At 33.9% G+C, this 17,867-nt stretch overlaps 1 protein-coding gene across 3 annotated transcripts; it reads left to right on the top strand.

Annotated features, from left to right (window-relative positions):
• Nucleotides 1–1,509: 1,509 nt before the first annotated feature.
• On the top strand, nt 1,510–15,797 carry LOC120092754 (protein BLISTER). 3 transcript variants are annotated; one of them, XM_039050938.1, is made up of 14 exons: nt 1,510–2,121; nt 2,586–2,639; nt 3,289–4,009; nt 4,129–4,802; nt 5,840–5,959; nt 6,712–6,777; nt 7,246–7,356; nt 9,613–9,689; nt 9,959–10,026; nt 12,799–12,909; nt 13,045–13,217; nt 14,556–14,624; nt 14,933–15,088; nt 15,214–15,797. In XM_039050938.1, the coding sequence occupies exons 1-14, from the start codon at nt 2,044–2,046 to the stop codon at nt 15,292–15,294; spliced, it is 2,559 nt and encodes an 852-aa protein (XP_038906866.1). In that variant the 5' UTR covers nt 1,510–2,043; the 3' UTR covers nt 15,295–15,797. The 3 variants fall into 3 exon arrangements, with proteins under 3 accessions (XP_038906866.1, XP_038906867.1, XP_038906868.1); XM_039050939.1 differs by having other exon boundaries at nt 1,511–2,121; nt 2,586–2,609; XM_039050940.1 differs by lacking the exon at nt 2,586–2,639 and having other exon boundaries at nt 1,514–2,121.
• The last annotated feature ends 2,070 nt before the right edge of the window (nt 15,798–17,867 follow it).

Here is a 17,867-nt window from a genome sequence, read left to right on the forward strand (position 1 = left end):
AAATTTTTGGATCTATTAATAATTTAAGAAAAGACGATGATTCTGTCTGACACTTTCAAATCTCTTCTATCAAACACTTCTCCGAATTCAAATATATCTCGAAACATTGTATAGTACCATTATATTTAAAAATGGTCAAATACAACACAAATCGATGGGAGAGAAAAAAAAAAAGAATTAAGAAATTATTAAAGGGAAAAAAACTTAAAATTTTCATTTACTTTTTAAAAACTTTATATATGTATTTTTAAAGTTAATTAAATTTGTTAGTCAGTACAAGTTGGGTTTATAAACTTTTAAATTTGCGGCAACATGAGCGTAGCTCAATTAACATCGTGCTTGTACTATCGACTTCAAAGTAAGAAGTTCAATTCCCCTACCCCACACTTTAATTACGATATCTTTACAAAAAAAAAAAAATTTAAATTTACGCACATTCAGTTTCTCAACTTAAAGTTTAAAGTCCTCGAATATATTTTTTTTAATATAAAATAGACGTTCAAGTTTATAAATCGAATTTGTAATTGAATTTTGGCTAAATTATAAATCTAATCTCTATATCTTCAAATTTGTGTCTATTAATTCAATGTACTTTCAAAGTATCTAATAAATTATTCAATTTTCAAGTTTATAAGTAGGTCATTGAATCTCAATAAATGGTCAAGATGTTAATGTGGCCACCTTATCTAAAAATTAATTTTCTACCAGTTTTCTTGACACCAAAATGTTGTAGGATTAGGTGGGTTGTCCCATAAGATAAGTTGAGGTGCGCGTAAGTTGATCCAGATACTCACGGATATATAAAAAAAACAAGTCACTAAACTTTAAAAATTTCTAATAATTTCTAAACTTGCAATTTTATGCCTATTAAAATCATAAACTTCAAGAAACGTCTATCATGTTCTTAAACTTTTAATTGTGCATCGAATAGATAATTGACATTTTTGACATACTTTTTTTAATAATTCATATACCTATTAGACATAAAATTTAATTTTATCTTTACTTTATCAATTTTCATAATATATATATGTGATAAGTTAATTTTAAAAAGTAAGTACATTGAAGATAAATGTTATATACAAAATAAAAAACTAAAGATGTATTAGACACTTTTAAACTTTAAAAATGAAATAGATATTGACCCAAAACTTAAAAAATTTAGAAATGTATTATAGAGTTCACGTGTTTAATCCATGGTGTTAAATAATATATAATTAAATTTATCTTCACCCATTAACTTAAGATTTTGGGTCAATCGAGTGATTTAATACATGATGATCATATACCTAAAATTTGATACCGTACGAATTTATTTGATACCAAAATATTATAAGATCAGAGTAATGGTTGTATGAGATTAGTGGATTTATATTTTAACCCTCAATTCTGTTTTTAATAATTTCCTAGTGAATTAATCGCGGAACATTTCCCCGCCGCGAACTATCCATTCGGAATGAAACACATGCTTGACGCTTCCGTTATTCTCATAATTTTTTTTTAAAAGAATTTTTTTAATCGTTTTTTCCTTTTGAAAGCCACCATTCAAAGGCTCATAGAAGGTAGGGGGAAAATTTTTGACACCCCACCGAAATTCCAAGAGCAAAATCCGCAAAATTTTTCTCTGTAAGAACAATCTACCAACGCACACACACAGGAACAAAGCTAGCAGAGGAGATCTGCCAGATTGCTGTTCATTCCCCACCTTCACCCCCCCCCACAGATCTCCTCGTGTCCGATCCGATCGGAATCCGCCTCTTTTATATCTTGGGATTTTTTCTAACAATATTTTCCCCTACCTCAATTCCCAATTCTTCCTTTTTTTGGATTCCCCATCAATTTCCCTACAGTTTTCATCAATTTCGGTTTCCTTGTCTGCTAATTTAGTCTCCCACTGTTTGGTTTAGATTCATTGTATTTGCCCCGAGGGTGATTGGTTTGGTTTGGTTTGTGGGGTTGTGTTTTTATACCCGGAAATGGTGTCACCATGAGGATTTTGGGTTTGTTTGTGTTTGTTTTCTTGAGCTGGGGGTTGTTATTTTGATGGCTTCGGCTCAGGTTTTGCCCAATTCGATGGCCTCGACTCGGAAATTAGAGCATTTGGAAGCAGGGAAGCGTCGGGTACGGATTTTCCTTCTCTTTTTATTGTTTCTTTCTTGCTTTCATCTGAATGTAATTCAAATCTTCAGTTTGGGTTGGATGTTTTCTGGGCATGATGTCTTTCTTCGTTTTTATTTGAAAGTGTCGGTTATTAATGGTGAGACTCTTTATGCAATAGGATGGTTGAGTGGGGATTAATTGACAACGATCGAACTGCTTGAGGAATCTTTGATTTCAATTTTCACATTTAAGGAACTAATATCTGTTATTTGCCTTAGAAAGTGTTTGGTTTCAGTTTTTGACATTTACCGAATCCTATACTCAATGCTTTGGATTGCTGATTTTATGGAGGTTGATGAGCTAACTTATGACAAGCCATTGCTTTAAGGATGGCAGTAGTTTGTCGAACCATATATATTGTTTATAACTTTGGACTTGAGCTTTGAACGAAAGATTGAACATTGGACTTATCGAGCTATGCACAGAGATTATCACGGCCAGCCAGCAGGGTGAGGTTTCTTGAGTGGAAGGGGAGAAATGTAATTATCTATGTTTTCCCGTTATATGTATCTGTCTATAACTTGTTTGCTCAATGCGTGTACTTTTTTCCAAATGTTTTAGGCTGTGGGGTTGATACGAATTGGACCTATGATGGGGAATTGACCCACATTCTGGTGTAGTTTGATAGCTTTAATACATTCCAGAGCATTTTTATCTACACGTTTTGTTTAGGAACAATGATAGGCTGTTCACCAAGTGGAATGAAAAGAACTGCATCCCAAAGCGGGTAGAATGGTCTCTAACTAAAGGGGAGAGTATGGGAAAGAACTCCAATTAGTAAAGTTGTGAAGTCGTGCAGATTCAAAGGTTTAGTCAGAGTACTTTCGAACTTTGATATGGTTTTGATGAGCCTTGTACTTGGACACTTGGTTACATGTGCCCAGTACTTTTATAGTAAACTTCCTGATGCTTATTGCTCATACTTTAGATGCATTTAGATAGTTTGAGTTATTTTTTTAACGATGTTCATTTTCTCTCACTAAATTGGTCGTTCCTTTGTGTCTGCACAAGGCTTTGTCATCAAAATAAACATCATTGGTTATTGGATTTCTTCCTCGCGTCATTTTCTTAATCACTTCATTGATTCCTTCTGTATGTGAAAATTTGATTACTTCCTACTTCTTGCAGTTAGAGGAGTTCAGAAAGAAAAAAGCAGCAGAGCGAGTTAAGAAGGCTGCACCACTAAGCCAAAATCACATTTCAGATGCTGGCTCCCAGGAGAAGAAGCCTTTAGAATCTGAACATGCCCAACGGATTACAGATTCTGATGGAGCTACAACAACGAATGGAGCAGGCAGATCTGGTATTGAATCATCTTCTGCTCTGATCAAAGATGACAGACCCTCAGATAACTTTTCTCGGAACATTGATCAAAATGCCTTGAATGAAAAACATGCTAGCTATCCTTTTTCAAGAAATGGTGATGAAGTCTTTTCTGCTGACCGAGTGAAGCAACCATCAAACGGTCAAGAAATTAAGACATTCAATGGTTCAAGGCCCTCTGGAACCACAGATGTTAATAGTAGAAATGAGATATTAGATATACATAAAGACTCTGAAGTAATCAATGGACCCCAGGCTAGAATTTCGTTTCAGAGTGCATTTGGCATTAACCCTCAAGCAAGTGAAGGGACCGATAGCATTATTAGTCAATCTGCTCACCATGGGGTGGATGGACTACTCTTTAGGAGAGAGAGTCAAGAGAATTCTATACTTAAGAGCTCTGGTTCTTTGCATAAGACTTCTGCAAATATTTCTCCACAGAATACTGTTGGCAATTTACAAGATACCGATTCCAGTAGTAACAATATTTTGGATAGTGGATATTCTTTCCAGTCATCTTATGATGGTAATATTTTCTGGATCTCGGTTTCCATATATCTTCTCATGTATGATTTCTTTTCTATTCTTTTTCCCGTTCTGTCTATAGAGGATTGATGCTAACAGACTGTTTTGTATTTTCTGTAGGCTTCTTTAATAGTACAACTAGAAAAGGATATAGTTCCCATGAAGCTAGGGAAAATGTGCACAGAAATTTTGAATTCATCGACAATCAGACGTCTGATCTCGAACAGCGAAAGCCCATTGATGTGACTGATTTTACTAGAATCAAGCCTGCATTTGTGCAGTCATCTGAATCTGCTGGCTTGAATGCTGATATTAGAACCCCCTCCAACTATGAACCACCATATACTGCATCGTCTGAAAATAGTTTTAGGAGATCTCGCCCATCATTTCTTGATTCTCTTACTGCACCTAAGGCTCCTTCAGGGAGTTTTCTTGGACATGCTGAACGTGATAAGGAACCTAGAATATCTGATGAGTTTAAAGTTGAAAAAGATGCTTCAGTACCCTTTTCCTTTCAGAACCCTATAAAATCCGATGGGCTCAGAACAGACGAACGTGATGGCTCAGAGTCATTAACTTTGCAGAAGCCATTAATGAATGCGAAAACAGTGGGAACATCCTCAGACTTTACTTCTCAAAACACTCCAGTGCTGTATAGCAATTCATTTCCTCCTCCAGTTTTTTCTGTTAAGGGGGTGGACCAGCCAATTACAGGAATTGAGGATAATACTATGGAGAGGAAACATGAGCTTTATTCATCCAAGCAAAATGAAGATTTTGCCGCTCTGGAGCAGGTACTTCTGTATTTGGTTGTGGTCTTTGAATCTGGAATTGGTCTATCCAATATGTAAAGTTAACATAATAACCTATATGCCAGGAAAGATTATGTAGTGTTCGTTTCAAAGTTTTATTTGAGTCAGTTCATCAAAAACTAAAATGATAATTTAGTGTGTTCCTTTAATTCAATTGGAATGGAAATCGGTTGAGTCGGACCCTATCTACAGCTTTTCCATCTAGAAAAGTTAATGAGTTGAGAAAATTATGCAGTTATACTTTACATTTAATCTACTATACTTCTCGGAGTGCTAAGGTTTTTTCCAGTTGTTTTCTTGTTTAGAATCAATTATTTTTATGCTTATGTAAACTGGAGTAGTCTCTCTCTCAAATCATTATTATTATAACAAACAATTTCATTGATGATGTGAAATTACCAAGAAGAGGTGAAACTCTTGATAATTTATAGTTTGAGTTGTTGCATATCTTCACCTAAGGAGAAAACAATCTCATTTCCTATACTCCATCACTAATTGCATGTCATCCTAAGATGAGTCATCTTGCATGTCTAGTCATATTGCTGTCCTGCTGGTAGTTTGATTGATTTTGAAAATTACGTTCTAAGAGATTCTTTGTTGTTGAGTCCTTCAATCGATTTCCTATTGTATATAGCATGACTTATATTGTTCAGCCTTATCCTAATACATAAAAGGAAAAAGGGATTAAATAGGACTTTCCAGAAGCTTATTGAAGAGTTCTTACTTTAAAAATATTGCATAACAGATGGCCGAAGGGGAAATATTATTATTGCAATTTATTTGACTCCATGATCTATATAGATTGAAGATATTGGTAAAGTGTTGATGTTGTTTGAATAAATGAGGAACTGCATAACTTTTTGTGCTTCTTGGGAAATGTTTTTGCCATCTAATTTTTATCATTATCACATTTAGAATATGACATATTGACAATGCGAGCTTCCATTGCATTTTCCTTTCCTCGGGAAGGTTATATACCATTGATATTTTTTGTGGTCTCTAATTTTCTTCTTTTACAGCATATTGAAGATTTGACACAAGAGAAATTCTCGTTACAGAGAGCTCTGGAGGCTTCAAGGACTTTAGCAGAGTCCTTAGCTGCTGAAAATTCATCTCTTACTGATAGTTATAATAAACAGGTTGTTTATGGATTCTGCGTGTATTATATAATGCCATCACCTTTTTGATGATTAAGCATTTTTTGTTCATGGTGTACTGTTCTGTATTTTCGTGGTCTTGAGACCTGACAAAGTAATAATCTATGGCTTTTATCACTAAGACATTTATAGTTTCATTAAACGTGACTGTTTTTGCTAACGTGTGTTCTCTGTATGCAACTTTTTTTTTTTTTTTTTTAAAAAATATTTTTAAATTTTAAATTTTAAATTCATCCTTCCAAATGACGTGACTTCACTCTTATCCAAAAAAGAATGATGTGACTTCACAAACAATGATGTAGTAAATACTAAGAAACAGCCACCCTCTCATTTGAGATTCACAGTCATGTTACAAATTATAGAGTTCGATTCCAAATTTGAACCTTTTATTTTAATGATCAGACATTATTTCTTGAAAGTTGAAGAATCTGACGTCTTTTGGGCTGCGTGGATATAGAAGATGATGTAATTTGTGTTTCTAGGTGCCCCTTTTAATATACACATACATTTTTATATATAATTTTCTGAGTGAGACCAATAAGGTGTTTTTGTTCCCCTTTCGCCTTTCATTTGTTCGATGAAATGTAAGTGGAAAGTGGGAACCCTTTAAACATCTTCATTTTTGTTGCTGACTTAGTCTATGAAATGATTAAATGTAAGATCAATTCCTGTTACCCATATGGCTCTGGATTGAACTCTGTGTTTCTGTTTTTTTTTTTTGGGTAATTTTTCAGAGAAGCGTTGTCAACCAACTGAAATCAGATATGGAGATGTTACAGGAGGAAATGAAGACACAGATGGTTAGACTTTTTCTTATGTTTCTGTAAATTTCTTCCCTTTTCTAAGGTATTCACCAAAGGTAGCCTCCGCAATGGATGTTATTTTGATTTCTTTCTCGGTTTCTTTGTTTGTCTGGTTTTCATTTTTTATGGACAATGATGTGCGTGCCTGTGAGAAGTTTGTTTTAAGAATGAGTTATGCATGCTACAAGAGTATGGGCAGGTATTCGGTCTGAAAGCTGTATATAGTCTTTAATTAATGGTATCAATCTAGTTCTATCTTCTTAATTGACTTGATCATGTTTGATATTCTAGATTTAAGTCATGTATACGTATTGGGATTGAAATAATTTCTATTAATTGTGTCCTGTTAAAATTGAGGAACTGTTACAGTGTTCTATTTTATATATGTTGCTGAAATGTATATGTCACTCCTTCGATTCCCTGTTATTGTGGTGATATTTATATGTGACTCCTTCGAGTCCCCAGGTTGAACTGGAGTCTATCAAACTTGAGTATGCAAATGCACAACTAGAGTGTAATGCAGCCGATGAACGTGCCAAGCTGATAGCTTCTGAAGTAATTGGTCTTGAAGAGAAGGTAATAAATTGTAGTTTTCCGAAGGCCTTCAATTCAGTACGGTGTTTTTCTAGCTGTTCTTTCAGACTTTGTTCTGTAGCTAGGGTGGTAGGTTCTGGCTTTCCTCTGTAGTTTTGATCTTGACGATTATAGGTTGTTCGGAGAAAGTTGTTTCATATTTCTCTTTCTTTCTTTTCTTTTTCTTCATATTGAAATAAAATGATTATCTTGTAAAAAATGTAGATGCTTAGTTTCTATTTCCCAATGCAAAAATTAGTGTTGTTGAAGCACAACCAGGCACTCACCCAAGGCATGAGGCAAGTTGATGGGAGGCCATACCACCTTGCAAATACCCAGGTGGATCACCTAAAATGAGGCACGCCCCCTTTGCAACTTTCAGTCGCCTTGAACATATGTTCAAGGCGACATAGGTGCTTGCCTTCCTTCTTCTTTGGTCATTTTTTCAGTTTTCTGTTTTTCTTCAAATTTAGGAAGAAAAAATGAAGAAAAAGCATAGGAAAGGTAGTAGAAAAAAGTGGAATAAGTGATTTTTTTGTTTAGCCATCCATCGGGTGCTTATCAAAAAAGAAGTAAAGGAAGAAGAAGAGGGGTTGGAAACTAGAAGGGAAGAACAACTGAAATGTAACAAAAATATATATTTTTTTCAAAGTCAATAACATCTTTTTTGAATAAGATAAGAACTTCTCATTCATGAATGAAAAGGAACAAAACCCTTCAAAGAATACAAATCTGAAGGCAAGGGAGTGAAAAAACAACGAGAAGAAAAGGAAAACATAGAGAAAATAGAAATCCGTAGAGGGATTATCATCCCAATCAAAACAAGAATTGAAGACTTAAAATAACAGAGGAGCTTTAGATTAGATAACTCCAATCTTGAACACTTCCAGCCGGACGCCTCCTCTGGCGACTCCAACGGAAACTTTTAGGATCTTGCATTCGAACTCTGAACAAGTAGCACGGCTTTGTATTTCTCGAGAATTTTGGCATACACATCTGCAATCTCCTTCTTGTATTCATTTGTAGCTAGCTTCCTTCTAGAATGAGCTTCCAAACAAAGAGCCATTTCTTTGTGAAGCTTTTCCCATTCCGGATTTATTTGATCAGTCCAGTCCTTGACATTTTCAACAAGGACTACATATGGTTCTATTCTGGAAAAGTTTCCAGGAACCCCGTTGGAAAACTTTGAAGGTGGAAATTGGGAATTCATGTGAACCTAAAGAAAAATTTCTCCTCTAAACTCCTTCAAGAGGATAACAAACTGGTAGAAAAGACCTCAAGAACACTCCACATCTGAACTAATAAATGAAGCTCTGATGTGCCAAAATGATTGCATCGTTGAAAAAGAAAGCTTCCTCGGTCATTTAGGCGAATTAAAAAGGCCCTCGAAAACCGATGACCATTTAAAGCCTTATCATCTAATGAAGACTTCTTTGTAAAGACTTCCAAGTTGATAATGATACTAATAATTTGGAGGCTATGGAGGAATGCTTGTCCAGTTAGATTGGAATGTATATCACGATTCACGACCTTATTTGAATGAAATTTGTGTCCTTGAGTTTTAAGATCTGAATGTTTATCAAATTAAGTTGTAACATAGGGGGCGTTTAGGTAAAGAGTTTCATCAAAATATGATAACCACTTCTTGCTACAATAAAAACTATTTCAAAACCTCTAATTAGCTACAGTCAATACTATTTCAAAACCCCAATTTGCTACAATATTTACTATTTACTACAATTTTTACTATTTTACATTCATCATTTTTCTATTATTTGCTACATGTTTACTATTTCCTTCTCAAACTAAAATGGTTTACACCTCAAATACATACTATTATAACCCAAACTAAAATAATTCACACTCCAAACACAAACTATCATAATCCAACTATAATAACCTAGGACTATAATAACTAACTCATTGTCCCAAACGCCTCCATAATTGTTGTGATTTGTGTCTTTTTGGTTGTATGACATTAGCCTTCTTCATGGTTTATCGTTCCAATATTGCATCATAGACATATTTTGTACGTTGGTAACAATTTTGACGTTGATAAAAGCAAAATTGCTTCTATATTTGATCTTCACTTTACTGAATATTTGGAATTAATTGAGGAATTTAACATATTATTGTTGTGTTCTCTTCTGTTGGAAAAGATGACATCCCTCCTTCGTGGGGATTGGAGTTGGTGTCCTACTTTCATATTGTTTGGACGATTTATTGTGTCTAAAATATTCTTCTTATTTGTTTATATAGGCCTTAAGACTAAGGTCTAATGAGTTAAAGCTGGAGAGGCAATTGGAGAACTTAGAAGCTGAAATCTCTTCATACAAGTATGTCATCTAATATTAACAAACAACCTCTGGTTCTTAAACTGATCATTGCTATTAATCCCTCATCTCTTTGGGCATTTCTTAGTTTGGTAAAGTTACATGATGAATGGCTGGCTATTCATGGAAATCAAGTGTTTTGAAATGATTGGGCCAAGCCTTGCATCTGTTTAAAATGTTTTGTTATGCCTTTTCTATTTTGGGACGAAAATAGAAAAAGTTGTTTTTTTACAAACTGAAATTTAAATTATAATTTTTATTGGACCCTGCAGGAAGAAAATGTCTAGCATGGAGAAAGAACGTCATGATTTTCAATCAACTATTGATGCTCTTCAGGAAGGTAAGCGTAGTTGATATTGAATTTAAATTAGTCAGATAATATGAATTTCCCCCATCCTTTTACGTCGGTAGTCAAAGGTAATGGTCATTATCAGACTTGTGTTTTTATTTATGGTATTGTATCCTTCTTTTTTTATTTTTTATTTTTTTGGATAAGATGCCATTTCATCGATTGAATGAAATATCCAAAGATATCAAAGGTACAAAAGACCCATTTCATAGGGTATACAAAAGATGTTTCCAGTTTGTAATAAGAAAGGAAAAGCTGTGGCTTTTAATAGCTGGTATATCTTTGCACAAAAAAAAGCAGTATATGATAGTATCCATAATATCCTTTGTCGATCTGGATTTTTTCTGGAAGATTCTTGCATTTCTTTCATCCCAAATCTTCCACAAAACAACACAGATAAGGCATAACCATAATTGATCTTTAGAGTCTTTGAAGTGTGGGTGACTAATCAGTAAACGCAGCCAACTCTGTGTATCAAAAGGGAGTACAACCGACCAGTTAAAGGCATCAAATATCTCGTACCAAAGCCCTCTAGAGAAAGTGCAGTCAAAGAAAACATGCTGGACAGATTCATTGTTGTTTTGGCAAAGGCAACACCAAGAGGGAGAGAGGTCGATCCAAGGAAAGTGCTTCTGTAATCTATCCATGGTATTAAGACAAGAGCTAGTGATTTCCCATAGGGGCAATTTCACTCCTTTTCGGCAAGGGCATCTCCAAATTTTCTTGAAAAAATCATCTGAGTGAGAGCCTGCTAGTGGTGAGGAGAGTGTATAACGATTCAGTGGAAAATCGTCTTGACTTGAGCTTTCATATCCATGGATCACCTCTGTCAGTAAGGGTCAAGCTTTCATATCCATTCTTCAATTTCATCATCCTTTTAAGTGTCTTCTCAAATAAGCCCAAATGCAATGTTGAGTATTCCAAATCTCCGCCACAGATGCATTTTTTGTGCCAGTCAACTGATATAGCTTAGGAAAAATTTGTTTCTGTGGGTGTTCTCCAAACCATGAATCATGCCATGCCAGAAATCCATAGATGAACCGTTACCTATGTTATAGCGGATATTCCCTTAGATAAGGTCCTTTTGCTGCAGAATAAATTTCCAGGGGCATCTAGAAGAGAGGGTCTGTAATCGGTTGCCCTTATATCATAATGTTGAGAACCATACTTTGCCTTGATCAAGGTATGCCAGAGAGCCGTTTTTTCAAGGTGAAAACGCCAAATCCATTTGGCAAGGAGGCTTTGTTATGTTGGTTGAGCCATTTTCAAGAGGTTTCTTTATGCATTCCCATCTCATCAAATGGGATAGTTTGCTATCTTTGTGACCAGACCATAAAAAATTCCTGAAAAAGCATTCAATTCCATCAATGATTTTTGTTGGGGCACGAAATAGGGACAAATAGTAAATAGGCTGGTTGGATAGTGTGGCATTTATCAAAGTTAATCAACCACCTTTGGAGAGAAAGTTGTGCTGCCAAGAGTGAAGCCTTTTGTCAATTTTGTCCACGATTGGTTGCCAGAAGGATGGAGTGTTGGCCTGCCATATAGGGAAGACCCAAGTATGTGGTTGGCCAAGGATGGAGTGTTGGGCCTGCCATTTAGGGTATCGTATTTTAGCTATGAGAATTGCGAAGTAGGGTTCCTTGTAGATTTCAAGTCAATGACTGAACATTAAAATTAGGGAAGTATCCCCTTCTAGCCTGTATTGCAGCCTATATTGTAGGTGCTTGGGGTTCTCCCTTGATTTCATTTATCAATGAAATGTTTCTTTTACAAAAGAAAACATGTAGTTTGTATTGTAGATTATGAATAAGTGAAAAACCATTGCTACATGGTTGATATGTTATAGGCTTACAGACAAAGCAGGTCTTATTTGAGGATTGCTGTAAAAAATAATATTTTTAATTTTAACAGACTCATTTGAATGCTTTACTATTTTTCTATTTGTCTGCTTGTAGATCTCTAATTTACCTTGACTGCATGGCCCAATGAATTTAAGAAAGAAGTGCATAATATTGCTAGAAATTTGATGATTGCTTTGCTGTATGTATTTGGGTTATTGGTTTATCGGGGATGGTAGATTGTCGTGAGGATAGTAATCCTAGGATTCTCAAATATATAATACTTGAGTATCACACTCCCACGTGCATCCTAGATTTTTGGAAATGTGCAGTCCTGGACAGACCTGTAGGAGTCGCAATTTCCAATACACTTTCTTGACCATGCATTTAATTTGACAATGCCCTTTGACCTGTGATAGTTTTATAAATTAAAATTAGTTTCCCTCGTGAGTCTAGTGCTGAAGAAAAGGTGGTTCTGTAAGAATGTTATTTAGATGTTTTGTTGAATTGCAATTAGATATACAGTGCTCAGTACTCTCAATCCGTGGAACTTTTCTGCATGGATGAGGTTATTGAACTTGCTACAATTCCTCCCTTCCCCAGTAGTACTACTTTATTTTTATGAATCAAATGTAATGGTTCTTGAAAATAATTCCCTGTTTATTAATTATTACTATTTTTTTTTTTTGTAATTTTTAGAAATGGAGGAGTAAATCAGCCGTTGTTTTTGTTTGCCATTTCTAGATTATATTTTAGCAATTTTCCTCCCATCTTGAACTCTCTGAATTGACGATATCGTATGTCGGGACACTTCTTTGACACCCTTTTGGCATCCAAATCTTAAATAACTTCATGTTTTTTTTTGGATAAGACTTAAATAACTTCTTGGTTATCTATCATTTCATCCATTTCTTTTTAACAGAGAAGAAGCTGTTGCAGTCTAAGTTACGCAAAGCTTCTGCCAGTGGAAAGTCTATTGATATTAGCAATCCTTCTAACAGAAAAGACATGGCTACATCTACGGAAGATTTAGGTGAAGAGCGCCCTCTTTTCATATCTTTTGCATTAGTTTAGTTCACCCATTTTTTTCTCTCAAGATAAGATTATGCGTATGTGTAATTTCCCGTTCACCTTTGTATACATTGTTGAATTCATGCGGTAAATACAGATACTTCTCCTAGTACTTCTAACCATGAAGTAAAAGATGGAGAATCTCTTACTGAAAATGATACCTCTGGCACTCCCATGCTGCTTGAAAATGCCACTACTGAAGTTTCATCCGTCATTATCCCTCCCGATCACATGAGGATGATTCACAACATCAATGCTCTAATAGCAGAGGTACCCATCCATAATTTAATATACATAAGCTATTTTTAAATAAGAAAAGACAATATTGATTGTCTAGTTTCCAGATTTAATAATTCACTATAGAAGTTGTAATACTTATCCTGGGGGTTTCCATCATCTTTTTATTGTTTTGGTCTGGTTCTCGGTTGTTATTTGTTTAGGTTTCAATTAAGATGTAGTCAATAAAGAAAGTAGTTTGATATATATGTATACATACATCCATACTTTTATTTATAGAAAACAATAACAATTCATTGATAATATAAAATGGAATACAAAAGATGTTCCTAACAAATAATAATTACAAAGAACACCTCCATTGATTAGCGAGGGTAGTTAAACTATAATTACAAAAAGGAGAATACAATTTGCTCCAAGTAATAACTAAATGAGAAGTAGATTCAGTAAAATAACTGATATCACGATTCGTATCCAACATGATGATACAAGCATTATACTCTAACCAAATATTCCAAAAGATATCATGAACAAGAAAAAGTTAAAAGTAGTTTGATATTTTCACAAAAAATATCTTTTGGCCAATCAAGCATCCTCACCAATGGGGTGACATATGCACAGTCATTCTAAGTCCACACGTATTGGAAGTAGTCTGTATAAAATCGATAGAACCTAAAATGGTTGAAATACTAGATAGATAAACTCTCGAAATTACTGTATCAACTGCTCCAGAATGGCTGGTTATACTACTCAAGGGTGGATAGACTGTCCACCCAGTGCCGCTACCCACTTCAACTAAGGCTGAGCTTAATAGGAGCAAGAGACTTGTTAGCCTCTTTGTCCTCATGGGAAATGTCATATCCCTCATTTTCTTATCTCTTCGCTTAATGATGTGATGATTTGTTTCCTATCAAAAGAAGAAAGGGAAAAAGAGAAAAAAGAAAAACGAACAAGTTATTGGGCAAATATCAATATATACCCTTGAACTTTGGAGGTTGTATCAATTTAAACCCTAAACTTTGGAATTGTATCAATTTAAACTCCAAACTAATAATTGTATTAATTTAAACCTTGAACTTTCATGAGTATATCAATTTAAACCCTAAACTTCCATAAGTGTATCCAAATAAAACATGAGTGTTTAAATTGATACATTTGTGAAACTTCAAGGTATAAATTGAAACACTTATAAAAGTTCAGGGTTTAAATTGATACAATTATTAGTTTGTGATTTAAATTGATACAATTATTTGTTTAGGGTTTAAATTGATATAACCCCGATTGTTCAGGGGTGTAAATTGATATTTTCCCCAAGTTATTTAATATATCCAATATTATTGACCTGTGATGTTGGGTTTTATTGATTTGCAGTTAGCTGTAGAGAAAGAAGAGTTAACACAAGCTTTGGCATCTGAGTTGGCTAGCAGTTCTAGGTTGAAGGTAACTTTTTTGTCCAATCTGAATATTGTACACACTATCAGTTCTTTCATTTGTTACATAATGAACCAACTTTTCATTTTAGATCCCCATTTGTGTTGAACTTGGATTCTAATCTGTAGTGTTGCTATATACATGCTCACCTCGAGTGGTGTTGCCCTACCTATAAAAATATATTTGGATGGAGATTTAAGCTTATATAGCTGACTCGTTAGTAGAATATTTCCACTTTTAGAGTGCTCATTTTTGATCCTCCAAATAAATTAACCCGAGTCTCTTATGTTTATACATCTGTTTATTTCTTTATGAAGGAGTTGAACAAAGAGTTGTCTAGGAAACTAGAAGCACAAACTCAAAGATTAGAGCTTTTGACTGCTCAAAGTATGGCCGGTGAGATTGTTCCTATGAGGCTACCTGATTCTCGCACAGCACATGAAGATATTGTACTTGCAGATGAGGGCGATGAGGTATGATAGTCTGTGTCCTATGCGCACTTGCACGTGTTTAAAGCATGGTTTGATCATTTACCTTTTATTTTGCAACTGAATATGAAATTAGTTCAGTTAAGCATATAAACATTTCTCATTCTTAGGTGGTGGAAAGAGTCTTGGGATGGATTATGAAGCTCTTTCCTGGTGGTCCATCGCGCCGAAGGACCAGCAAGCTTCTTTAAGATGTGGGGTGGTCTGATTGACAGTGGACAGCCAATACTTGAAGCTTCCATTGTTCTTTTCTTCAAGTTGCTACTTGCTAGGTAATACATTGGAGATCATAAGTTGTACATTTCGAGTCAGAATGCGTGGTTCATTATTCTTTTTTAATATCAAAGAAGCAGGCTAACCTTGACCTTTCGAGGCCTTTGATAGCCTTAGGGAATCCAAATTGTTATTTCTTCAAGGAAGATGTGAAAAAAGGAAAAGAAAGTGAAAGCATCTGCTTCCTACATTTGTTTCACCTTTGCCTTCACTTCACAAATTTTGGTGGGAGTGTTACTTGATACTTAGACAGGAAAGGAAGTAATTACTATTAACAGGCTTTCAGTTGTATTTTTGGGCTGTTTGTTCTGCACTTCATTACTCTACTATGTAACCATCATGAGAACCTTGAAGGGATTGAGTTGAGCCCAATGATGAAATTGTCACATTATTTTCAATAATCTTCAGCTTCATTATCTTAGGTTTGGTATGGGTTTTTATTGGGTAGCAGATATATTCTCCATATTTAAAAATACAAAAAAGATATATAATATCACTGTAAGTATTATACAATGACAATAGATTATTATAGAGTATTAATAATTTTAAGCAATATGGCTATTGGCTTGGTATAGACATCTTTAACATGGTGCTTTAGATGATTTCAACAAATTAGTATTAAATGTTTCTTGAGGATCAAATGTATATTATTTTGGTTGATTAGACAATTATAAATATGATTATTCTTTTGTTTGGTTGGATAACAAATAATATTATCCCCCTTTTCCATCCCTACAAACAGAAGTAATGTGTAAATTCTTGTCTCCTTCAATTTAATCCATTATTATGATTCAGGTCATTCCAAGTCTAATAAACACCTTGGTGATTTTTGGGGGAAAAAAAGAAGTAACTTGATCCACACGTTCAATTCAAATAGTGATTATGTGAACCAAATTGTCTTCAACTCTGAATTCCTTCATGCTAAAGAAAAGAATATTTATATGCAAACACACACCAAACGTGAAACATGATACTTTATTTGATGAACTCGATCTCTCTTAGCTTTTCCCTTTTTTTTGGGCTTTACTCTCACTATAAATGTTATTGTGTTTTCTCTAATCTTCTTGATGAACTCCAAGGCTCAATAAATTGAAAAACCAACAAATTATTAAAAAGAACAAAAAACAGTCATGAAAAACTTCAACAATGAAAGATAACGTCATATGGTTTTTAGCTTTGGAGGTGGTACATGAAGAACAAGAAGTGAAAGTTACATATGAAATAAAAGAATAGAGAATAAAAGGAAGTTTGGTGAAGGTGGGAATGAAATTGCATTTTAATGAGAAAATTAGAGGGGTAGAAAAGAAGATCTTTATCTTAATTCTTTGAAATCATGTTTAATAACTCAATTAACAAGAACATATCTCAAGGATTAAGAACGGATTTTAAATTCTAGGCCAAATAGCAATAAAAATAACGTGCCTTACAAACCGATTAAATCATAAAAGTCATGACATGATAACATAATAGTAAAACATACAAAACTTAAATAAAATCTATAAACATACAAAATTCTAGTCCAAATAATCAAAGGTGTACATAAATGAACTCAAAATCACGTGAAAATGAGAGGGTTACAAGAATCAATTAATTAATTCTATATACGAACTATAGTTGACTTGCACTAGAGTTTAATTTATATACTTTTTAACTTCATTATCTTCTTTGAGTTGAATAATAATTATTACTATTATCATTATTATCATCATCAATATATTCATGTTAATTTATTGGCATTTATTTAGAAAATTGTCATATGAAAAGAAAGGAGGAGGGAAAAATGAACTCTTATAAGAGTTTTCATTTATGCATTTGCAATATTTGCTATGCCTTATTAAATTACATTGAAAAAAGAAAAAAAAAAGAATTTGTATCCAAAATTCCAAACAAAGGAATTGTTCCTATGCCCTAAAGAAGATAGGACACAAACCTAAAAACAAAAAACCTAATAAAAATCATCAATAAATAAGAGATATTAATTAAATTAATAAAAGTGCTTAATCTTTAGTTATTATTTGAAAATCTTGTTCTCATTTCTTGTCACCCATTCCAAGTGTTTCTTTCACTGTGTCCACAGCATCCTGAGCCATGTGAACCACCTTCTCTCCAGTCTGCAATAAAATATAAAACAACACCACAAAATATATATATATATATATATATATATATATATATAAAGATTTTTCAAAAATAGAAAAATAAGAAAAATAATTTACACAAAATATCAAAATTTAATCTCTAATAGAAGCTAATAGAAATCTAACTGATAGAAATAGATAGAAGTCTATCTTGATACTATTGTATATGATATATGCATCTATCATTGTCTATCAATGTTTTTTTCTATTCGTGAAAATTTATTTTAAAAAAATAATTTCAAAAAATATAAATATATAAATAAAAAAAATGGAACCTGTTGGATCAAACTAGTGGGTTGTTGTTGTTTCTCTTGGTGAGCAGAGTGTGGAGAAGAAAGTTGAGCTTGGGTTGA

Source organism: Benincasa hispida, chromosome 12 (assembly GCF_009727055.1).
Source record: "Benincasa hispida cultivar B227 chromosome 12, ASM972705v1, whole genome shotgun sequence".
NCBI classification, from domain to species: domain Eukaryota; kingdom Viridiplantae; phylum Streptophyta; class Magnoliopsida; order Cucurbitales; family Cucurbitaceae; genus Benincasa; species Benincasa hispida.